We start from the raw sequence: 24,324 nt of genomic DNA, 5'->3' as shown, positions 1-24,324 counted from the left end.
TAAAGTCTATATACAGTGTGTGTAAATGGCGTGAGGAGGTCAGGCAGTAAATAGGCCATAGTAGTGAGGTAATTACAATATATCAGATTAACACTGGAGTGATACAGTGGGGCAAAAAGGGATTTAGTCAGCCACCAATTGTGCAAGTTCTCCCACTTAAAAAGATGAGAGAGGCCTGTAGTTTTCATCATAGGTACACTTCAACTATGACAGACAAAATGAGAAGACAAAATCCAGAAAATCACATTGTAGGATTTTTAATGAATTTATTCGCAAATTATGGTGGAAAATAAGTATCCAAAACATTAACTTAGTCAGCTAAATCCACAGTACTATCACATGGACACAGCCCACTACTAGACCCAGTCCACTAGACCCAGTCCTGTCCACTAGACCCAGTCCAGTCCACTAGACCCAGTCCAGTCCACTAGACCCAGTCCACTAGACCCAGTCCAGTCCACTAGACCCAGTCCAGTCCACCTCCATCCAGTCCGTCCTCAGTGTGTACAGAGGCTACTGGCTTTACGCACCTTCAGGTAAACATGAGGTCATTAACTTACCTAACTAGCTGCCCTCTGACCATGAGGTCATTAACTTACCTAACGAGTTGCCCTCTGACCATGAGGTTATTAACTTACCTAACTAGTTGCCCTCTGACCATGAGGTCATTAACTTACCTAACTAGTTGCCTTCTGACCATGAGGTTATTAACTTCTAACTCTCCTCCATCTTGGCTCCAACATGGCTCTATCTCCTCCATCTTGGCTCCAACATGGCTCTATCTCCTCTAATACTGTGTTCTTCCATCTTGGCTCCAACATGGCTCTACCTCCTCTTAGACTGTGTTCTTCTATCTCCTCCATCTTGGCTCCAACATGGCTCTATCTCCTGTAAGACTGTGTTCTTCTATCTCCTCCATCTTGGCTCCAACATGGCTCTATCTCCTCTAAGACTGTGTTCTTCTATCTCCTCCATCTTGGCTCTATCTCTCCATGGCTCTCTATGTTAGTGGGTTACTCCCTGTTGTCAGATCGTACTAGAGTAATCACTGTGTGTGTGGTGTATTGTGGTGGTGAAGGTGGTTCTTCCTGGTCCTCTCCTCACTGGCCCCGGAGCTTCAGGATGGTTTCCACAGCCTCCGCAAGGTTGTCCACATAGCCATCAGCTGTGACTGTGGGGTGCTTCTCATCACTGGGCCTACAGAGAGACAGAGACAGAGACAGAGACAGAGACAGAGACAGAGACAGAGACAGAGACAGAGACAGAGAGAGAGAGGATGGTTCCATGGAAAGTGTACCGTCTAGATGACACAGCACACAGGTCAAATGAAGAATTGGTTGCAAGAACCTCCATCTCTACTATGAGCCGTGTATCTGTTAGGGGGTGAGAACTACACAGGAGGCCTGAGACAAGAGCATTGACAGTGCAGCGCCTGGTTGACTAGGTCTAGTCCCAAATGACACCCTATCCCCTACATAGTGCACTACTACTTTTGAACTACGAAAGGTAACAGGGTTCCATTTGGACCGTAACCTTGGAGACAGCCAGCTGTGTTTTCCCACATCTCGCTGTGGTTTATGGCTGTTCCCTGCTCTCCACAGAGTTTACGGGGTCATGCAAGGCTAAACGAGGCTAAACTAGGCTAAATCTCACGTCTCACACTCACAATGTGAAAGTAGCAGATAGTGTTTGTGTGAGGCTGAACAGCCATCTGCACATCAGTTACATGACACACACACACACACACACACACACACACACACACACACACACACACACACACGGCCCCATTTGGCTCAGATCAGTGCCAATTTGTCACCGTGTGTGTGTGTGTGTGTGTGTGTGTGTGTTGTCACCGTGTGTGTGTGTGTGTGTGTGTGTGTGTGTGTATATATTGCCTTGATGACAGCTTTGCACTCTTCCATATGTGTTATTTCATAGTTTTGATGTCTTCACTATTCAGACTCCAGACTAATACTGAGAGTATGGATGGGATTGGGGCACAGCTGCATTTAACATTCAGACTACAGACTAATACTGAGAGTATGGATGGGATTGGGGCAGAGCTGCATTTAACATTCAGACTCAGACTAATACTGAGAGTATGGATGGGATTGGGGCAGAGCTGCATTTAACATTCAGACTCAGACTAATACTGAGAGTATGGATGGGATTGGGGCAGAGCTGCATTTAACATTCAGACTTCAGACTAATACTGAGAGTATGGATGGGATTGGGGCACAGCTGCATTTAACATTCAGACTCCAGACTAATACTGAGAGTATGGATGGGATTGGGGCAGAGCTGCATTTAACATTTGGATAACATGAAGATATTTTCAGCATATTCTTAATGAAATAAACAAAACTCTAAAAAAAAAGGTCAGTTTCACAGACACAGAGTAATAAAGCCTTGGACCAAGAAGTTCTCAAATCGGGACTCTCCATCGAAAATAGTATTTTTAGTCCTTAGATTTCGATGTTGTGTTAGACCGCCCCCTTGTGGTCGTTGATGGGACAGTTGGTTTCTGCCTGCATTCATTTCAACGATGTGAAGCCAAACATACGGACGTCAACATACATAAACAAACACCTACCTGTATTTTCCTGTCCTCACTTGGACACCCTTCATTCCACAGTGTTGGGCCCCGCCCACATCATTCACCAGATCGTCTCCAATCATCAGAGTCTGAGAAAGGAGAGAGAGAGAGAGAGAGAGAAAGGAGAGAGACAGAGAAAGAGAGGAGGAAGAGAGAGAGAGACAGAAAGAGAGCAGGAGGAGAGAAAGAGAGCAGGAGGAGAGAGAGACAGAGAGAGAGACCGAAAGAGAGCAGGAGGAGAGAAAGAGAGCAGGAGGAAAGAGAGAGACAGAAAGAGAGCAGGAGGAAAGAGAGAGACAGAAAGAGAGCAGGAGGAGAGAGAGAGAGACAGAAAGAGAGCAGGAGGAGGGAGAGAGAGAGAAAGAGAGCAGGAGGAGAGAGAGAGACAGAAATAGAGCAGGAGGAGAGAGAGAGAAAGGAGAGCAGGAGGAGAGAGAGAGAGACAGAAAGAGAGCAGGAGGAAAGAGAGAGACAGAAAGAGAGCAGGAGGAGAGAGAGAGACAGAAAGAGAGCAGGAGGAGAGAGAGAGACAGAAAGAGAGCAGGAGGAGAGAGAGAGAGACAGAAAGAGAGCAGGAGGAGGGAGAGAGAGAGAAAGAGAGCAGGAGGAGAGAGAGAGACAGAAATAGAGCAGGAGGAGAGAGAGAGAAAGGAGAGCAGGAGGAGAGAGAGAGACAGAAAGAGAGCAGGAGGAAAGAGAGAGACAGAAAGAGAGCAGGAGGAGAGAGAGACAGAAAGAGAGCAGGAGAAGAGAGAGAGAAAGGAGAGCAGGAGAGAGAGAGAGACAGAAAGAAAGAGAGCAGGAGGAGAGAGAGAGACAGAAAGAGAGCAGGAGAAGAGAGAGAGAAAGGAGAGCAGGAGAGAGAGAGAGAGAGAGACAGAAAGAGAGCAGGAGGAGGGAGAGAGAGAGAAAGAGAGCAGGAGGAGAGAGAGACAGAAAGGAGAGCATGAGGAGAGAGAGAGACAGAAAGAGAGCAGGAGGAGAGAGAGAGACAGAAAGAGAGCAGGAGGAGAGAGAGAGACAGAAAGAGAGCAGGAGGAGAGAGAGACACAGAAAGAGAGCAGGATAGAATGAGAATACAGAAAGAGAGCAGGAGGAGGAGAGAGAGAGACAGAAAGGAGAGCAGGAGGAGAGAGAGACAGAAAGAGAGCAGGAGGAGAGAGAGAGACAGAAAGGAGAGCACAGAAAGAGAGGAGAGAGAGAGACAGAAAGAGAGCCCCCTTGTGGAGAGAGAGACAGAAAGAGAGCAGGAGGAGAGAGACAGAATTTCAGAGGAGAGAGGAGAAAGAGAGCATAGGAGAGAGAGAGACAGAAAGAGAGCAGGAGGAGAGAGAGAGAGAAAGAGAGCAGGAGCAGAGAGAGACAGAAAGAGAGCATGAGGAGAGAGAGAGACAGAAAGGACAGAAAGGAGAGCAGGAGGAGAGAGAGAGACAGAAAGAGAGCAGGAGGAGAGAGAGAGACAGAAAGGACAGAAAGGAGAGCATGAGGAGAGAGAGAGACAGAAAGAGAGCAGGAGGAGAGAGAGAGACAGAAAGGAGAACAGGAGGAGAGAGAGAGACAGAAAGAGAGCAGGAGGAGAGAGAGAGACAGAAAGAGAGCAGGAGGAGAGAGAGAGACAGAAAGGAGAGCAGGAGGAGAGAGAGAGACAGAAAGAGAGCAGGAGGAGAGAGAGAGACAGAAAGAGAGCAGGAGGAGAGAGAAAGACAGAAAGAGAGCAGGAGGAGAGAGAGAGAGAAAGAGAGCAGGAGGAGAGAGAGACAGAAAGAGAGCAGGAGGAGAGAGAGAGACAGAAAGAGAGCAGGAGGAGGGAGAGAGAGAGAAAGGAGAGCAGGAGGAGAGAGAGACAGAAAGAGAGCAGGAGGAGAGAGAGACAGAAAGAGAGCAGGAGGAGGGAGAGAGATAGAGAAAGGAGAGCAGGAGGAGAGAGAGAGACAGAAAGGAGAGCAGGAGGAGAGAGAGAGACAGAAAGAGAGCAGGAGGAGAGAGAGAGACAGAAAGAGAGCAGGAGGAGAGAGAGACAGAAAGAGAGCAGGAGGAGAGAGAGAGACAGAAAGAGAGCAGGAGGAGAGAGAGAGACAGAAAGAGAGCAGGAGGAGAGAGAGAGACAGAAAGAGAGCAGGAGGAGAGAGAGAGACAGAAAGAGAGCAGGAGGAGAGAGAGAGACAGAAAGAGAGCAGGAGGAGAGAGAGAGACAGAAAGGAGAGCAGGAGGAGAGAGAGACAGAAAGAGAGCAGGAGGAGAGAGAGAGACAGAAAGAGAGCAGGAGGAGAGAGAGAGACAGAAAGGAGAGCAGGAGGAGAGAGAGACAGAAAGGAGAGCAGGAGGATGGCTCAGAATCCTTATTAAATGAATGTATGTGCTGAATGTATATTGTCCATATTGTTATGGTCCTTCTGTGGCTCAGTTGGTAGAGCATGGCGCTTGTAGCGCCAGGGTAGTGGGTTCGATTCCCGGGACCACCCATACGTAGAATGTATGCACACATGACTGTAAGTCGCTTTGGATAAAAGCGTCAGCTAAATGGCATATATATATATTGTTGTAAAACCTACCTGGTGTGACTGAATCCCCATGTCATCCAGAACTTTCTGAAAGAACATGGGGTCTGGCTTCCCAATGACCTCAGCTTCTACATCACAGGCATACTGATGGAGAGAAACACAACCACCTCAGCTTCTACATCACAGGCATACTGATGGAGAGAAACACAACCACCTCAGCTTCTACATCACAGGCATACTGATGGAGAGAAACACAACGACCTCAGCTTCTACATCACAGGCATACTGATGGAGAGAAACACAACCACCTCAGCTTCTACATCACAGGCCTACTGATGGAGAGAAACACAACCACCTCAGCTTCTACATCACAGGCATACTGATGGAGAGAAACACAACCACCTCAGCTTCTACATCACAGGCATACTGATGGAGAGAAACACAACCACCTCAGCTTCTACATCACAGGCATACTGATGGAGAAACACAACCACCTCAGCTTCTACATCACAGGCATACTGATGGAGAGAAACACAACCACCTCAGCTTCTACATCACAGGCATACTGATGGAGAGAAACACAACCACCTCAGCTTCTACATCACAGGCATACTGATGGAGAGAAACACAACCACCTCAGCTTCTACATCACAGGCATACTGATGGAGAAACACAACCACCTCAGCTTCTACATCACAGGCATACTGATGGAGAGAAACACAACCACCTCAGCTTCTACATCACAGGCATACTGATGGAGAGAAACACAACCACCTCAGCTTCTACATCACAGGCATACTGATGGAGAGAAACACAACCACCTCAGCTTCTATATCACAGGCATCACAGGCATACTGATGGAGAGAAACACAACGACCTCAGCTTCTACATCACAGGCATACTGATGGAGAGAAACACAACGACCTCAGCTTCTACATCACAGGCATACTGATGGAGAGAAACACAACGACCTCAGCTTCTACATCACAGGCATACTGATGGAGAGAAACACAACGACCTCAGCTTCTACATCACAGGCATACTGATGGAGAGAAACACAACCACCTCAGCTTCTACATCACAGGCATACTGATGGAGAGAAACACAACGACCTCAGCTTCTACATCACAGGCATACTGATGGAGAGAAACACAACGACCTCAGCTTCTACATCACAGGCATACTGATGGAGAGAAACACAACGACCTCAGCTTCTACATCACAGGCATACTGATGGAGAGAAACACAACCACCTCAGCTTCTACATCACAGGCATACTGATGGAGAGAAACACAACGACCTCAGCTTCTACATCACAGGCATACTGATGGAGAGAAACACAACGACCTCAGCTTCTACATCACAGGCATACTGATGGAGAGAAACACAACGACCTCAGCTTCTACATCACAGGCATACTGATGGAGAGAAACACAACGACCTCAGCTTCTACATCACAGGCATACTGATGGAGAGAAACACAACGACCTCAGCTTCTACATCACAGGCATACTGATGGAGAGAAACACAAGTAGGTGAGTTTGACTTTTTTCCTTATATATATATATAAATATTTATTTATTTTATACGCTCATCTGTTACTGTCACTTTGTCATGTTGTTTTCTAATATCTTTTCATTTTTGTGTTGAATGTTAATAACTGTAAAATGCAAAAATAGAATATATATATCTTTAAACTCGCCTACTGTGTGTGTAGCGTAATATCACCCACCTCCAATGCCTTCATGTAAACCCCAACATCCAGGTTCAGGCCTTCATCCTCTTTGTAGTACTTCCTGTAAAGATCACACAGTGGACCTCAGGGTTAAAGTAGAGGTCACTTCCTGTAAAGATCACACAGTGGACCTCAGGGTTAAAGTAGAGGTCACTTCCTGTAAAGATCACACAGTGGACCTCAGGGTTAAATCACAGGTCATACTGATAAAGATCACACAGTGGACCTCAGGGTTAAAGTAGAGGTCAGTTCCTATAAAGATCACACAGTGGACCTCAGGGTTAAAGTGGCTGTAGGTCAGTTCCTGTAAAGATCACACAGTGGACCTCAGGGTTAAATCACAGGCAGGTCACTTCCTGTAAAGATCACACAGTGGACCTCAGGGTTAAATCACAGGCACTTCCTGATAAAGATCACACAGTGGACCTCAGGGTTAAATCACTGTAGGTCAGTTCCTGTAAAGATCACACAGTGGACCTCAGGGTTAAAGTAGAGGTCACTTCCTGTAAAGATCACACAGTGGACCTCAGGGTTAAAGTAGAGGTCACTTCCTGTAAAGATCACACAGTGGACCTCAGGGTTAAAGTAGAGGTCACAGTGGACCTCAGGGTTAAAGTAGAGGTCACTTCCTGTAAAGATCACACAGTGGACCTCAGGGTTAAAGTAGAGGTCACTTCCTGTAAAGATCACACAGTGGACCTCAGGGTTAAAGTAGAGGTCAGTTCCTGTAAAGATCACACAGTGGACCTCAGGGTTACATCAAAGATCACTGGAGAAACACAACCACCTCAGTTAAAGGTCACTTCCTGTAAAGATCACACAGTGGACCTCAGGGTTAAAGTAGAGCTCAGGTCAGTTCCTGTAAAGATCACAGTAGACCTCAGGGTTAAAGTAGAGGTCACTTCCTATAAAGATCACACAGTGGACCTCAGTGTTAAAGTAGAGGTCACTTCCTATAAAGATCACACAGTGGACCTCAGGGTTAAAGTAGAGGTCACTTCCTATAAAGATCACATAGTGGACCTCAGGGTTAAAGTAGAGGTCACTTCCTGTAAAGATCACACAGTGGACCTCAGGGTTAAAGAGAGGTCACTTCCTCAAAGATCACATAGTGGACCTCAGGGTTAAAGTAGAGGTCACTTCCTGTAAAGATCACACAGTGGACCTCAGGGTTAAAGTAGAGCTGTAGGTCACTTCCTGTAAAGATCACACAGTGGACCTCAGGGTTAAAGTCAGCTGTAGGTCACTTCCTGTAAAGATCACACAGTGGACCTCAGGGTTAAATCAGCTGTAGGTCATTCCTGTAAAGATCACACAGTAGACCTCAGGGTTAAAGTCAGAGGTCACTTCTGATAAAGATCACACAGTGGACCTCAGTGTTAAAGTAGAGGTCACTTCCTATAAAGATCACACAGTGGACCTCAGGGTTAAAGTAGAGGTCACTTCCTGTAAAGATCACACGGTGGACCTCAGGGTTCTAGTAGACAGGTCACTTCCTGATAAAGATCACACAGTGGACCTCAGGGTTAAAGTCAGAGGTCACTTCCTGATAAAGATCACACAGTGGACCTCAGGGTTAAATCAGCAGGTCACTTCCTGATAAAGATCACACAGTGGACCTCAGGGTTAAAGTTGAGGTCACTTCCTATAAAGATCACACAGTGGACCTCAGGGTTAAAGTAGAGGTCACTTCCTGAAAGATCACACAGTGGACCTCAGGGTTAAAGTAGAGGTCACTTCCTATAAAGATCACACAGTGGACCTCAGGGTTAAAGTAGGAGAAAGATCACACAGTGGACCTCAGGGTTAAAGTACACTTCCTATAAAGATCACACATTGGACCTCAGGGTTAAAGTAGAGGTCACTTCCTGTAAAGATCACACAGTGGACCTCAGGGTTAAAGTCACATCACAGGCATACTGTCACTTCCTATAAAGATCACACAGTGGACCTCAGGGTTAAAGTAGAGGTCACTTCCTGTAAAGATCACACAGTGGACCTCAGGGTTAAAGTAGAGGTCACTTCCTGTAAAGATCACACAGTGGACTTCTCAGGCATACTTAAAGTAGAGGTCACTTCCTGTAAAGATCACACAGTGGACATCAGGGTTAAAGTAGAGGTCACTTCCTATAAAGGTCACACAGTGGACCTCAGGGTTAAGAGTCCTGTAAAGATCACACAGTAGACCTCAGGGTTAAAGTAGAGGTCACTTCCTATAAAGATCACACAGTGGACCTCAGGGTTAAAGAGAGAATAAACACACAGTGGACCTCAGGGTTAAATCAGCTGTAGGTCACTTCCTGTGGAGAGATCACACAGTAGACCTCAGGGTTAAAGTAGATCACTTCCTATAAAGATCACACAGTGGACCTGGAAAGTAGAGGTCACTTCCTATAAAGATCACACAGTGGACCTCAGGGTTAAATCACAGGTCACTTCCTGATAAAGATCACACAGTGGACCTCAGGGTTAAAGTAGAGGTCACTTCTGATAAAGATCACACAGTGGACCTCAGGGTTAAAGTAGAGCTGTAGGTCACTTCTGATAAAGATCACACAGTGGACCTCAGGGTTAAATCACAGGTCACTTCCTATAAAGATCACACAGTGGACCTCAGGGTTAAAGTAGAGGTCACTTCCTGTAAAGATCACACAGTGGACCTCAGGGTTAAAGTAGAGGTCACTTCCTGGAAAGATCACACAGTGGACCTCAGGGTTAAAGTAGAGGTCACTTCCTGTAAAGATCACACAGTGGACCTCAGGGTTAAAGTAGAGGTCACTTCCTATAAAGATCACAGTGGACCTCAGGGTTAAAGTAGAGGTCACTTCCTACAAAGATCACACAGTGGACCTCAGGGTTAAAGTTGAGGACTTCCTATAAAGATCACACACCACCTCAGGGTTAAAGTAGAGGTCACTTCCTGTAAAGATCACACAGTGGACCTCAGGGTTAAAGTTGAGGTCACTTCCTATAAAGATCACACAGTGGACCTCAGGGTTAAAGTAGAGGTCACTTCCTGTAAAGATCACACAGTGGACCTCAGGGTTAAAGTAGAGGTCACTTCCTATAAAGATCACACAGTGGACCTCAGGGTTAAAGTAGAGGTCACTTCCTGTAAAGATCACACAGTGGACCTCAGGGTTAAAGTAGAGGTCACTTCCTATAAAGATCACACAGTGGACCTCAGGGTTAAAGTATGGAGGTCACACAGTCCTGTAAAGATCACACAGTAGACCTCAGGGTTAAAGTAGAGGTCACTTCCTATAAAGATCACACAGTGGACCTCAGGGTTAAAGTAGATGGTCACTTCCTATAAAGATCACACAGTGGACCTCAGGGTTAAAGTAGAGCTGTAGGTCACTTCCTGATAAAGATCACACAGTGGACCTCAGGGTTAAAGTAGAGGTCACTTCCTATAAAGATCACACAGTGGACCTCAGGGTTAAAGTAGAGGTCACTTCCTGTAAAGATCACACAGTGGACCTCAGGGTTAAAGTAGAGGTCACTTCCTATAAAGATCACACAGTGGACCTCAGGGTTAAAGTAGAGGTCACTTCCTATAAAGATCACACAGTGGACCTCAGGGTTAAAGTAGAGGTCACTTCCTGTAAAGATCACACAGTGGACCTCAGGGTTAAAGTTGAGGTCACTTCCTATAAAGATCACACAGTGGACCTCAGGGTTAAAGTAGAGGTCACTTCCTGTAAAGATCACACAGTGGACCTCAGGGTTAAAGTTGAGGTCACTTCCTATAAAGATCACACAGTGGACCTCAGGGTTAAAGTAGAGGTCACTTCCTGTAAAGATCACACAGTGGACCTCAGGGTTAAAGTAGAGGTCACTTCCTATAAAGATCACACAGTGGACCTCAGGGTTAAAGTAGAGGTCACTTCCTGTAAAGATCACACAGTGGACCTCAGGGTTAAAGTAGAGGTCACTTCCTGTAAAGATCACACAGTGGACCTCAGGGTTAAAGTAGAGCTGTAGGTCACTTCCTGTAAAGATCACACAGTGGACCTCAGGGTTAAAGTAGAGGTCACTTCCTATAAAGATCACACAGTGGACCTCAGGGTTAAAGTAGAGGTCACTTCCTATAAAGATCACACAGTGGACCTCAGGGTTAAAGTAGAGCTGTAGGTCACTTCCTGTAAAGATCACACAGTGGACCTCAGGGTTAAAGTAGAGGTCACTTCCTATAAAGATCACACAGTGGACCTCAGGGTTAAAGTAGAGGTCACTTCCTGTAAAGATCACACAGTGGACCTCAGGGTTAAAGTAGAGGTCACTTCCTGTAAAGATCACACAGTGGACCTCAGGGTTAAAGTAGAGGTCACTTCCTGTAAAGATCACACAGTGGACCTCAGGGTTAAAGTAGAGCTGTAGGTCACTTCCTGTAAAGATCACACAGTGGACCTCAGGGTTAAAGTAGAGGTCACTTCCTATAAAGATCACACAGTGGACCTCAGGGTTAAAGTAGAGGTCACTTCCTATAAAGATCACACAGTGGACCTCAGGGTTAAAGTAGAGCTGTAGGTCACTTCCTGTAAAGATCACACAGTGGACCTCAGGGTTAAAGTAGAGGTCACTTCCTGTAAAGATCACACAGTGGACCTCAGGGTTAAAGTAGAGGTCACTTCCTGTAAAGATCACACAGTGGACCTCAGGGTTAAAGTAGAGCTGTAGGTCAGTTCCTGTAAAGATCACACAGTGGACCTCAGGGTTAAAGTAGAGCTGTAGGTCACTTCCTGTAAAGATCACACAGTAGACCTCATGGTTAAAGTAGAGGTCACTTCCTATAAAGATCACACAGTGGACCTCAGGGTTAAAGTAGAGGTCACTTCCTATAAAGATCACACAGTGGACCTCAGGGTTAAAGTAGAGGTCACTTCCTGTAAAGATCACACAGTGGACCTCAGGGTTAAAGTAGAGCTGTAGGTCACTTCCTGTAAAGATCACACAGTGGACCTCAGGGTTAAAGTAGAGGTCACTTCCTATAAAGATCACACAGTGGACCTCAGGGTTAAAGTAGAGGTCACTTCCTATAAAGATCACACAGTGGACCTCAGGGTTAAAGTAGAGGTCACTTCCTATAAAGATCACATAGTGGACCTCAGGGTTAAAGTAGAGGTCACTTTCTGTAAAGATCACACAGTGGACCTCAGGGTTAACGTAGAGCTGTAGGTCACTTCCTGTAAAGATCACACAGTGGACCTCAGGGTTAAAGTAGAGGTCACTTCCTATAAAGATCACACAGTGGACCTCAGGGTTAAAGTAGAGGTCACTTCCTATAAAGATCACACAGTGGACCTCAGGGTTAAAGTAGAGCTGTCACTTCCTGTAAAGATCACACAGTGGACCTCAGGGTTAAAGTAGAGGTCACTTCCTATAAAGATCACACAGTGGACCTCAGGGTTAAAGTAGAGCTGTCACTTCCTATAAAGATCACACAGTGGACCTCAGGGTTAAAGTTGAGGTCACTTCCTATAAAGATCACACAGTGGACCTCAGGGTTAAAGTAGAGATCACTTCCTATAAAGATCACACAGTGGACCTCAGGGTTAAAGTAGAGGTCACTTCCTGTAAAGATCACACAGTGGACCTCAGGGTTAAAGTTGAGGTCACTTCCTATAAAGATCACACATTGGACCTCAGGGTTAAAGTAGAGGTCACTTCCTGTAAAGATCACACAGTGGACCTCAGGGTTAAAGTAGAGGTCACTTCCTATAAAGATCACACAGTGGACCTCAGGGTTAAAGTAGAGGTCACTTCCTGTAAAGATCACACAGTGGACCTCAGGGTTAAAGTAGAGGTCACTTCCTATAAAGATCACACAGTGGACCTCAGGGTTAAAGTAGAGGTCACTTCCTGTAAAGATCACACAGTGGACATCAGGGTTAAAGTAGAGGTCACTTCCTATAAAGATCACACAGTGGACCTCAGGGTTAAGAGTAGTAGGTCACTTCCTGTAAAGATCACACAGTGACCTCAGGGTTAAAGTAGAGGTCACTTCCTATAAAGATCACACAGTGGACCTCAGGGTTAAAGTAGAGGTCACTTCCTGTAAAGATCACACAGTGGACCTCAGGGTTAAAGTAGAGCTGTAGGTCACTTCCTGTAAAGATCACACAGTGGACCTCAGGGTTAAAGTAGAGGTCACTTCCTATAAAGATCACACAGTGGACCTCAGGGTTAAAGTAGAGGTCACTTCCTGTAAAGATCACACAGTGGACCTCAGGGTTAAAGTAGAGGTCACTTCCTATAAAGATCACACAGTGGACCTCAGGGTTAAAGTAGAGGTCACTTCCTATAAAGATCACACAGTGGACCTCAGGGTTAAAGTAGAGGTCACTTCCTGTAAAGATCACACAGTGGACCTCAGGGTTAAAGTAGAGGTCACTTCCTATAAAGATCACACAGTGGACCTCAGGGTTAAAGTAGAGGTCACTTCCTGTAAAGATCACACAGTGGACCTCAGGGTTAAAGTAGAGGTCACTTCCTATAAAGATCACACAGTGGACCTCAGGGTTAAAGTAGAGGTCACTTCCTGTAAAGATCACACAGTGGACCTCAGGGTTAAAGTAGAGGTCACTTCCTGTAAAGATCACACAGTGGACCTCAGGGTTAAAGTAGAGGTCACTTCCTGTAAAGATCACACAGTGGACCTCAGGGTTAAAGTAGAGGTCACTTCCTATAAAGATCACACAGTGGACCTCAGGGTTAAAGTAGAGCTGTAGGTCACTTCCTGTAAAGATCACACAGTAGACCTCAGGGTTAAAGTAGAGGTCACTTCCTATAAAGATCACACAGTGGATCTCATGGTTAAAGTAGAGGCGTAGGTAACCTCCTATAAAGATCACACAGTGGACCTCAGGGTTAAAGTAGAGCTGTAGGTCACTTCCTGTAAAGATCACACAGTGGACCTCAGGGTTAAAGTAGAGCTGTAGGTCACTTCCTATAAAGATCACACAGTGGACCTCAGGGTTAAAGTAGAGGTCACTTCCTATAAAGATCACACAGTGGACCTCAGGGTTAAAGTAGAGGTCACTTCCTATAAAGATCACACAGTGGACCTCAGGGTTAAAGTAGAGGTCACTTCCTGTAAAGATCACACAGTGGACCTCAGGGTTAAAGTAGAGCTGTCACTTCCTGTAAAGATCACACAGTGGACCTCAGGGTTAAAGTAGAGGTCACTTCCTATAAAGATCACACAGTGGACCTCAGGGTTAAAGTAGAGGTCACTTCCTATAAAGATCACACAGTGGACCTCAGGGTTAAAGTAGAGCTGTCACTTCCTGTAAAGATCACACAGTGGACCTCAGGGTTAAAGTAGAGGTCACTTCCTGTAAAGATCACACAGTGGACCTCAGGGTTAAAGTAGAGGTCACTTCCTATAAAGATCACACAGTGGACCTCAGGGTTAAAGTAGAGGTCACTTCCTGTAAAGATCACACAGTGGACCTCAGGGTTAAAGTAGAGGTCACTTCCTATAAAGATCACACAGTGGACCTCAGGGTTAAAGTAGAGGTCACTTCCTATAAAGATCACACAGTGGACCTCAGGGTTAAAGTAGAGGTCACTTCCTATAAAGATCAACAGTGGACCTCAGGGTTAAAAGTAGAGGTCACCTAGATCACACAGTGGACCTCAGGGTTAAAGTAGAGCTGTAGGTCACTTCCTGTAAAGATCACACAGTGGACCTCAGGGTTAAAGTAGAGGTCACTTCCTATAAAGATCACACAGTGGACCTCAGGGTTAAAGTAGAGGTCACTTCCTGTAAAGATCACACAGTGGACCTCAGGGTTAAAGTAGAGGTCACTTCCTATAAAGATCACACAGTGGACCTCAGGGTTAAAGTAGAGGTCACTTCCTGTAAAGATCACACAGTGGACCTCAGGGTTAAAGTAGAGCTGTCACTTCCTGTAAAGATCACACAGTGGACCTCAGGGTTAAAGTAGAGGTCACTTCCTATAAAGATCACACAGTGGACCTCAGGGTTAAAGTAGAGGTCACTTCCTATAAAGATCACACAGTGGACCTCAGGGTTAAAGTAGAGTGGACTGGGTAGGTCACTTCCTGTAGATCACACAGTAGACCTCAGGGGTAAAGTAGAGGTCACTTCCGACTTCCTATAAAGATCACACAGTGGACCTCAGGGTTAAAGTAGAGGTCACTTCCTATAAAGATCACACAGTGGACCTCAGGGTTAAAGTAGAGGTCACTTCCTATAAAGATCACACAGTGGACCTCAGGGTTAAAGTAGAGCTGTAGGTCACTTCCTATAAAGATCACACAGTGGACCTCAGGGTTAAAGTAGAGGTCACTTCCTGTAAAGATCACACAGTGGACCTCAGGGTTAAAGTAGAGGTCACTTCCTGTAAAGATCACACAGTGGACCTCAGGGTTAAAGTAGAGGTCACTTCCTATAAAGATCACACAGTGGACCTCAGGGTTAAAGTAGAGGTCACTTCCTGTAAAGATCACACAGTGGACCTCAGGGTTAAAGTAGAGCTGTAGGTCACTTCCTGTAAAGATCACACAGTAGATCTCAGGGTTAAAGTAGAGGTCACTTCCTATAAAGATCACACAGTGGACCTCAGGGTTAAAGTAGAGGTCACTTCCTATAAAGATCACACAGTGGACCTCAGGGTTAAGTAGAGCTGTAGGTCACTTCCTGTAAAGATCACACAGTGGACCTCAGGGTTAAAGTAGAGGTCACTTCCTGTAAAGATCACACAGTGGACCTCAGGGTTAAAGTAGAGGTCACTTCCTATAAAGATCACACAGTGGACCTCAGGGTTAATGTAGAGCTGTAGGTCACTTCCTGTAAAGATCACACAGTGGACCTCAGGGTTAAAGTAGAGGTCACTTCCTATAAAGATCACACAGTGGACCTCAGGGTTAAAGTAGAGGTCACTTCCTATAAAGATCACACAGTGGATCTCATGGTTAAAGTAGAGGCGTAGGTAACCTCCTATAAAGATCACACAGTGGACCTCAGGGTTAAAGTAGAGCTGTAGGTCACTTCCTGTAAAGATCACACAGTAGACCTCAGGGTTAAAGTAGAGGTCACTTCCTATAAAGATCACACAGTGGATCTCAGGGTTAAAGTAGAGCTGCAGGAATATCCTTCTGAATAAATCAGGCCTTTATTACTGGGTTGTTACACAATAATAACATTATGCAAGAGTAAAGTAAAGTAAAGTGAGTGAGTGAGTGAGTGAGTGAGTGAGTGAGTGAGTGAGAGAGAGAGTGAGAGAGAGAGAGAGAGAGAGAGATCACACCTACCCTCTGCCCAGAGAGAACAGTACTGGTTTCTCCAGCCCTATGAGAACTCTGAAGGCATCGTTGAGGTTCTGGTAGGAGAACTTCTCTGCTGCGTCTCCTATGACAACACAGTTTGGGTTGTCCTTTTCAACACTGTCAAACTCAGGGACAACACCTGCAACGAACCAAACAGACACGGTATACATGATCACCTTGTATAGAAATAGACAAAATTTGAAAATAAAATAAAACTTTATTGTCCGTTAAGTAACACAGAATGTAAAATTGTCTTGGGTGTCTCTGGTTTACATTAAAAGGAGAACAGACATAAAAACACACAGACATTGAGCATTACCATGTCAGTTCAGCAACTTATTTAGGATCTCTCAGTGATTTATCCCGGGGAAAAGGGACTGGTTTTGGCCCGTCATTGTAAATAAGAATTTGTTCTTAAAACGGCCTTGCCTAGTTAAATAAATAAAAAGTTACATTTAAAAAATATAAACATGATTAATCAATACCGTCATAGACCAGCAGGTGGGGTCGTAGCCCCCTCTCCTTCAGGACAGCCACGGCAGCCGGGGCTGGGGAGAACACCTCAGACACACAGATGTCAAAGCCCATCCTCTGCAGCTTGGCTACAAACACCTCCCGTGTGGCCTGGGTCTCGTTGGTACAGAAGCGCACCTGCAGGTCCGAGGCCTTTAGCCTGTACGGAGAAAACTTTTTTGGGACATAATCCATTTTTTTTTACATTTTTAATAATCCATTTAACATTTGTCCCTCAATGTAGTCAGATGTCCCTCAATTATCAGAAATGTCCCTCATTTACAGTAAAATGTATTCATCATAAATGTCCCTCAATGAGACGAAATGTCCCTCAATGTAGTCAGGAAATGTCCCTCAATGTAGTCAGGAAATGTCCCTCAGTGTAGTCAGGAAATGTCCCTCAGTGTAGTCAGGAAATGTCCCTCAGTGTAGTCAGGAAATGTCCCTCAGTGTAGTCAGGAAATGTCCCTCAGTGTAGTCAGGAAATGTCCCTCAGTGTAGTCAGGAAATGTCCCTCAATGTAGTCAGGAAATGTCCCTCAGTGTAGTCAGGAAATGTCCCTCAGTGTAGTCAGGAAATGTCCCTCAGTGTAGTCAGGAAATGTCCCTCAGTGTAGTCAGGAAATGTCCCTCAACGTGTAGTCAGGAAATGTCCCTCAGTGTAGTCAGGAAATGTCCCTCAGTGTAGTCAGGAAATGTCCCTCAATGTAGTCAGGAACACAGTCAGTGATAGTATGAAAAGACTGAGTATGAAAAGACGAAGTCGAGTGTAAATTCATTATTTTAAAATGTTTTGTTTTTTTGCGTGATGGGATTTAATCAAGACATTTTGATAACCTCATTCACCAAACACTTCCTTACTCAGAACAGATACATTCTAATAGGAGGTTGATATTATAACCTTGGTTAGACTACAGGACAGATACATTACTAATAGGAGGTTGACCTTGGTTAGACTACAGAACAGATAATTACTAATCATTCACCACTCATTACTAATTCTCATTATAACCTTGGTTAGACTACAGGACAGATACATTACTAATAGGAGGTTGAATTATAATTCACCACAGATCACTAATAGGAGGTCCCTCATTATAACCTTGGTTAGACTGTAACAGATACATTACTAATAGGAGGTTGATATTATAACCTTGGTTAGACTACAGGACAGATACATTACTAATAGGAGGTTGATATTATAACCTTGGTTATAACCTCTGCATGTCTCATTAGGATACAATGACCCTCTGCATGTCTCATTAGGACACAATGACCCTCTGCATGTCTCAATAGGACACAATGACCCTCTGCATGTCTCATTAGGATACAATGACCCTCTGCATGTCTCAATTAGGATGACAATCACTGAATTCTCATTAGGACCAATGACCCTCTGCATGTCTCATTAGGACACATGACCCTCTGCATGTCTCATTAGGATACAATGACCCTCTGCATGTCTCATTAGGACACAATGACCCTCTGCATGTCTCATTAGGACACAATGACCCTCTGCATGTCTCATTAGGACACAATGACCCTCTGCATGTCTCATTAGGAACAATGACCCTCTGCATGTCTCATTAGGATACAATGACCCTGCATGTCTCATTAGGACACAATGACCCTCTGCATGTCTCATTAGGAGACACCACTCATTAGGATACAATGACCCTCTGCATGTCTCATTAGGACACAATGACCCTCTGCATGTCTCATTAGGAGACAATGACCCTCTGCATGTCTCATTAGGAGACAATGACCCTCTGCATGTCTCATTAGGACACAATGACCCTCTGCATGTCTCATTAGGAGACAATGACCCTCTGCATGTCTCATTAGGACACAATGACCCTCTGCATGTCTCATAGGATACAATGAACCTCTGCATGTCTCATTAGGATACAATGACCTCTGCATGTCTCATTAGGACACAATGACCCTCTGCATGTCTCATTAGGAGACAATGAACCTCTGCATGTCTCATTAGGAGACAATGAACCCTATTAGGACACAATGAACCTCTGCATGTCTCATTAGGATACAATGACCCTCTGCATGTCTCATTAGGAGACAATGACCCTCTGCATGTCTCATTAGGAGACAATGAACCTCTGCATGTCTCATTAGGATACAATGACCCTCTGCATGTCTCATTAGGACACAATGACCCTCTGCATGTCTCATTAGGACACAATGACCCTCTGCATGTCTCATTAGGACACAATGACCCTCTGCATGTCTCATTAGGACACCCTCTGCATGTCTCATTAGGACACAATGACCCTCTGCATGTCTCATTAGGATACAATGACCCTCTGCATGTCTCATTAGGATACAATGACCCTCTGCATGTCTCATTAGGACACAATGACCCTCTGCATGTCTCATTAGGACACAATGACCCTCTGCATGTCTCATTAGGACACAATGACCCTCTGCATGTCTCATTAGGATACAATGACCCTCTGCATGTCTCATTAGGACACAATGACCCTCTGCATGTCTCATTAGGACACAATGACCCTCTGCATGTCTCATTAGGACACAATGACCCTCTGCATGTCTCATTAGGACACAATGACCCTCTGCATGTCTCATTAGGAGACAATGACCCTCTGCATGTCTCATTAGGAGACAATGACCCTCTGCATGTCTCATTAGGATACAATGACCCTCTGCATGTCTCATTAGGACACAATGACCCTCTGCATGTCTCATTAGGAGACAATGACCCTCTGCATGTCTCATTAGGAGACAATGACCCTCTGCATGTCTCATTAGGAGACAATGACCCTCTGCATGTCTCATTAGGACACAATGACCCTCTGCATGTCTCATTAGGACACAATGACCCTCTGCATGTCTCATTAGGAGACAATGACCCTCTGCATGTCTCATTAGGATACAATGAACCTCTGCATGTCTCATTAGGACACAATGACCCTCTGCATGTCTCATTAGGAGACAATGACCCTCATTATGACCCTCTGCATGTCTCATTAGGACACAATGACCCTCTGCATGTCTCATTAGGACACAATGACCCTCTGCATGTCTCATTAGGACACAATGACCCTCTGCATGTCTCATTAGGACACAATGACCCTCTGCATGTCTCATTAGGACACAATGACCCTCTGCATGTCTCATTAGGACACAATGACCCTCTGCATGTCTCATTAGGACACAATGACCCTCTGCATGTCTCATTAGGACACAATGACCCTCTGCATGTCTCATTAGGACACAATGACCCTCTGCATGTCTCATTAGGAGACAATGACCCTCTGCATGTCTCATTAGGACACAATGACCCTCTGCATGTCTCATTAGGAGACAATGACCCTCTGCATGTCTCATTAGGACACAATGACCCTCTGCATGTCTCATTAGGACACAATGAACCTCTGCATGTCTCATTAGGAGACAATGACCCTCTGCATGTCTCATTAGGACACAATGAACCTCTGCATGTCTCATTAGGACACAATGAACCTCTGCATGTCTCATTAGGACACAATGAACCTCTGCATGTCTCATTAGGACACAATGAACCTCTGCATGTCTCGTCCCGAAAGGACATTCAACTGATCTGCACGTTTTACACATGACATTTATTTTTGTATTTTATTGGGGATTGCAGAAATAATGTATTCAGTTCTTCAGTGAGTGACAGCTCTGAAGACATCTTGCCACCACACCCCCTTATCAGTTTTGAACGTTTGACATTAGGTTACACAGCAGACTGACCCCCCAAAACCAGACACACCTGAGACTAACCCATTCCATAGTTAAACAGCATTCAGAACCGAACTTAAGACGTGTAAATTAAGTGTCATACAGCTGTTGTAGAGCTCTAATAGAGCTTCCTGTTCCTGCAGTATGTCATATAGCTGTTGTAGAGCTGTAATAGAGCTTCCTGGTTCTGCAGTATATCATGTGTTGTGTCATATAGCTGTTGTAGAGCTGTAATAGAGCTTCCTGTTTCTGCAGTATGTCATGTGTTGTGTCATATAGCTGTTGTAGAGCTGTAATAGAGCTTCCTGTTTCTGCAGTATGTCATATAGCTGTTGTAGAGCTGTAATAGAGCTTCCTGTTTCTGCAGTATGTCATATAGCTGTTGTAGAGCTGTAATAGAGCTTCCTGTTTCTGCAGTATGTCATATAGCTGTTGTAGAGCTGTAATAGAGCTTCCTGTTTCTGCAGTATGTCATGTGTTGTGTCATATAGCTGTTGTAGAGCTGTAATAGAGCTTCCTGTTTCTGCAGTATATCATGTGTTGTGTCATATAGCTGTTGTAGAGCTGTAATAGAGCTTCCTGTTTCTGCAGTATATCATGTGTTGTGTCATATAGCTGTTGTAGAGCTGTAATAGAGCTTCCTGTTTCTGCAGTATATCATGTGTTGTGTCATATAGCTGTTGTAGAGCTGTAATAGAGCTTCCTGTTTCTGCAGTATATCATGTGTTGTGTCATATAGCTGTTGTAGAGCTGTAATAGAGCTTCCTGTTTCTGCAGTATGTCATGTGTTGTGTCATATAGCTGTTGTAGAGCTGTAATAGAGCTTCCTGTTTCTGCAGTATGTCATGTGTTGTGTCATATAGCTGTTGTAGAGCTGTAATAGAGCTTCCTGTTTCTGCAGTATCATGTGTTGTGTCATATAGCTGTTGTAGAGCTGTAATAGAGCTTCCTGTTTCTGCAGTATATCATGTGTTGTGTCATATAGCTGTTGTAGAGCTGTAATAGAGCTTCCTGTTTCTGCAGTATGTCATGTGTTGTGTCATATAGCTGTTGTAGAGCTGTAATAGAGCTTCCTGTTTCTGCAGTATGTCATATAGCTGTTGTAGAGCTGTAATAGAGCTTCCTGTTTCTGCAGTATATCATGTGTTGTGTCATATAGCTGTTGTAGAGCTGTAATAGAGCTTCCTGTTTCTGCAGTATGTCATGTGTTGTGTCATATAGCTGTTGTAGAGCTGTAATAGAGCTTCCTGTTTCTGCAGTATGTCATATAGCTGTTGTAGAGCTGTAATAGAGCTTCCTGTTTCTGCAGTATGTCATATAGCTGTTGTAGAGCTGTAATAGAGCTTCCTGTTTCTGCAGTATGTCATATAGCTGTTGTAGAGCTGTAATAGAGCTTCCTGTTTCTGCAGTATATCATGTGTTGTGTCATATAGCTGTTGTAGAGCTCTAATAGAGCTTCCTGTTTCTGCAGTATGTCATATAGCTGTTGTAGAGCTCTAATAGAGCTTCCTGTTTCTGCAGTATGTCATATAGCTGTTGTAGAGCTGTAATAGAGCTTCCTGTTTCTGCAGTATATCATGTGTTGTGTCATATCATGTGTGTTCTACTACATTCAATATGAACGAATCTGATGGCTAATCGTTGTAGTACCATCGTTGCTGATGTATAAAACCTCACTTTTCTCACTGCTTCTACCTATGGAGACAGTCATATAACAACGCCACACGTCTAAAGACTCTGAATACAAGCTTTCCAACAGGTGTCGACCATACCGAAAAGGAGTGAAAACACGAGAGTTGACTGATGAGCTCAATCTCAAACGAGAACAACCACACGGCCGCTTCACTGCTGGCTGCCGATCGGTAATAGATTTGCCCCGGTAATAAATTATTATTATTTGCATATTTAGAACATGCAACATTTCTATTTGAAGGAGTCTCGCTAATAATATGTTTCCACCCGGACCCACTGTCCCGAAACAGTGTCCGTCCTCTGAATGCCACTGGGCAAAGCTCGACGTCTTCCTAGTAACTTACCTAACTAACCTCCTCACCTTTTCACCGCTTCTACGGAGCCTGGAATCGGTGTGCCGCCGTCTTCTCCAGCATCATATAACACCCCGCACATGTCTAAAATCACACCTTTCAGACTTTTGACGGAGTCTTCCCAGCTGGTAGCTGCCATGACGAAAAAGTGACACAGTAAAAAGAGCTGATTCTTCTTCTTCTTCTTCTGGATCGCATCCAACGTTTAGCTGCGTACACCGCCACCTACTGTACTGGAGTGGGAGGCCAGTCACAGCCGACCTACATTAAATTCTCTTCATTATTCCTGTTCCTCTGAGAAATTAAAATAGCGCCCTAGACAACATCACCTACACTCATTAAAACCCCACTACCCAATTCCACTACCTTAATCCCGCTTTGAGGACAATACAGTGCCACTGACACTGCCAGCAACTAAAACATGCAGACTCTCCTTCACTGCAGCCGACGTGAGGAAAACATTTAAACGTGTCAACCCTCGCAAGGCTGCAGGCCCAGACGGCATCCCCAGCCGCGCCCTCAGAGCATGTACAGACCAGCTGGCTGGTGTGTTTACGGACATATTCAATCAATCCCTATACCAGTCTGTTTTTCCCACATGCTTCAAGAGGGCCACCATTGTTCCTGTTCCCAAGAAAGCTAAGGTAACTGAGCTAAACGACTACCGCCCCGTAGCACTCACTTCCATCATCATGAAGTGCTTTGAGAGACTAGTCAAGGACCATATCACCTCCACCCTACCTGACACCCTAGACCCACTCCAATTTGCTTACCGCCCAAATAGGTCCACAGACGATGCAATCTCAACCACACTGCACACTGCCCTAACCCATCTGGACAAGAGGAATACCTATGTGAGAATGCTGTTCATCGACTACAGCTCGGCATTTAACACCATAGTGCCCTTCAAGCTCGTCATCAAGTTCGAGACCCTGGGTCTCGACCCCGCCCTGTGCAACTGGGTACTAGACTTCCTGACGGGCCGCCCCCAGGTGGTGAGGGTAGGCAACAACATCTCCACCCCGCTGATCCTCAACACTGGGGCCCCACAAGGGTGCGTTCTGAGCCCTCTCCTGTACTCCCTGTTCACCCACGACTGCGTGGCCACGCACGCCTCCAACTCAATCATCAAGTTTGCTTGATTACCAACAACGACGAGACGGCCTACAGGGAGGAGGTGAGGGCCCTCGGAGTGTGGTGTCAGGAAAATAACCTCACACTCAACGTCAACAAAACTAAGGAGATGATTGTGGACTTCAGGAAACAGCAGAGGGAACACCCCCCTATCCACATCGATGGAACAGTAATGGAGAGGGTAGTAAGTTTTAAGTTCCTCGGCGTACACATCACAGACAAACTGAATTGGTCCACCCACACAGACAGCATCGTGAAGAAGGCGCAGCAGCCCCTCTTCAACCTCAGGAGGCTGAAGAAATTTGGCTTGTCACCAAAAGCACTCACAAACTTCTACAGATGCACAATCGAGAGCATCCTGTCGGGCTGTATCATCGCCTGGTACGGCAACTGCTCCGCCCACAACCGTAAGGCTCTCCAGAGGGTAGTGAGGTCTGCACAACGCATCACCGGGGGCAAACTACCTGCCCTCCAGGACACCTACACCACCCGATGTCACAGGAAGGCCATAAAGATCATCAAGGACATCAACCACCCGAGCCACTGCCTGTTCACCCCGCTATCATCCAGAAGGCGAGGTCAGTACAGGTGCATCAAAGCGGGGACTGAAAAACAGCTTCTATTTTTTTATGTTATTATTTTACCTTTATTTAACCAGGCAAGTCAGTTAAGAACACATTCTTATTTTCAATGACGGCCTGGGAACAGTGGGTTAACTGCCTGTTCAGGGGCAGAATGACAGATTTGTACCTTG

At 45.3% G+C, this 24,324-nt stretch overlaps 1 protein-coding gene and 2 long non-coding RNA genes across 14 annotated transcripts; 1 reads left to right on the top strand and 2 right to left on the bottom strand.

Moving 5' to 3' along the window:
• Positions 1-241: 241 nt before the first annotated feature.
• On the bottom strand, positions 242-22,651 carry lhpp (phospholysine phosphohistidine inorganic pyrophosphate phosphatase). Of its 9 annotated transcripts, none has more exons than XM_052501875.1 (9): positions 16,621-16,851; positions 16,121-16,274; positions 6,833-6,896; positions 5,736-5,804; positions 5,152-5,220; positions 2,597-2,688; positions 830-1,197; positions 639-782; positions 242-599 (listed from the first exon to the last, which is right to left on the bottom strand). In XM_052501875.1, the coding sequence occupies exons 1-7, from the start codon at positions 16,841-16,843 to the stop codon at positions 1,101-1,103; spliced, it is 768 nt and encodes a 255-aa protein (XP_052357835.1). In that variant the 5' UTR covers positions 16,844-16,851; the 3' UTR covers positions 242-599; positions 639-782; positions 830-1,100. The 9 variants fall into 9 exon arrangements, with proteins under 9 accessions (XP_052357835.1, XP_052357836.1, XP_052357841.1 ...); XM_052501876.1 differs by having other exon boundaries at positions 242-560; XM_052501881.1 differs by lacking the exon at positions 5,736-5,804 and adding an exon at positions 22,445-22,651 and having other exon boundaries at positions 242-782; positions 5,152-5,244; positions 16,621-16,808.
• On the top strand, positions 10,859-13,863 carry LOC127918607 (uncharacterized). 2 transcript variants are annotated; one of them, XR_008100546.1, is made up of 3 exons: positions 10,859-11,020; positions 11,513-11,572; positions 13,516-13,863. It is a non-coding gene; the product is annotated as an uncharacterized LOC127918607 (long non-coding RNA). The 2 variants fall into 2 exon arrangements; XR_008100545.1 differs by lacking the exon at positions 10,859-11,020 and adding an exon at positions 11,255-11,416.
• Positions 18,327-20,402, bottom strand: LOC127918606 (uncharacterized). Of its 3 annotated transcripts, none has more exons than XR_008100542.1 (3): positions 20,059-20,402; positions 18,673-18,852; positions 18,327-18,504 (listed from the first exon to the last, which is right to left on the bottom strand). It is a non-coding gene; the product is annotated as an uncharacterized LOC127918606 (long non-coding RNA). The 3 variants fall into 3 exon arrangements; XR_008100543.1 differs by having other exon boundaries at positions 18,673-18,882; positions 20,149-20,402; XR_008100544.1 differs by having other exon boundaries at positions 20,149-20,402.
• Positions 22,652-24,324: the final 1,673 nt, after the last annotated feature.

This window comes from Oncorhynchus keta, unplaced genomic scaffold, assembly GCF_023373465.1.
Source record: "Oncorhynchus keta strain PuntledgeMale-10-30-2019 unplaced genomic scaffold, Oket_V2 Un_contig_145_pilon_pilon, whole genome shotgun sequence".
Taxonomy (NCBI): Eukaryota; Metazoa; Chordata; class Actinopteri; order Salmoniformes; family Salmonidae; genus Oncorhynchus; species Oncorhynchus keta.
The sequence above is the reverse complement of the archived record's forward strand: the minus strand, read 5'-3'. Positions and strand labels throughout refer to the sequence as shown.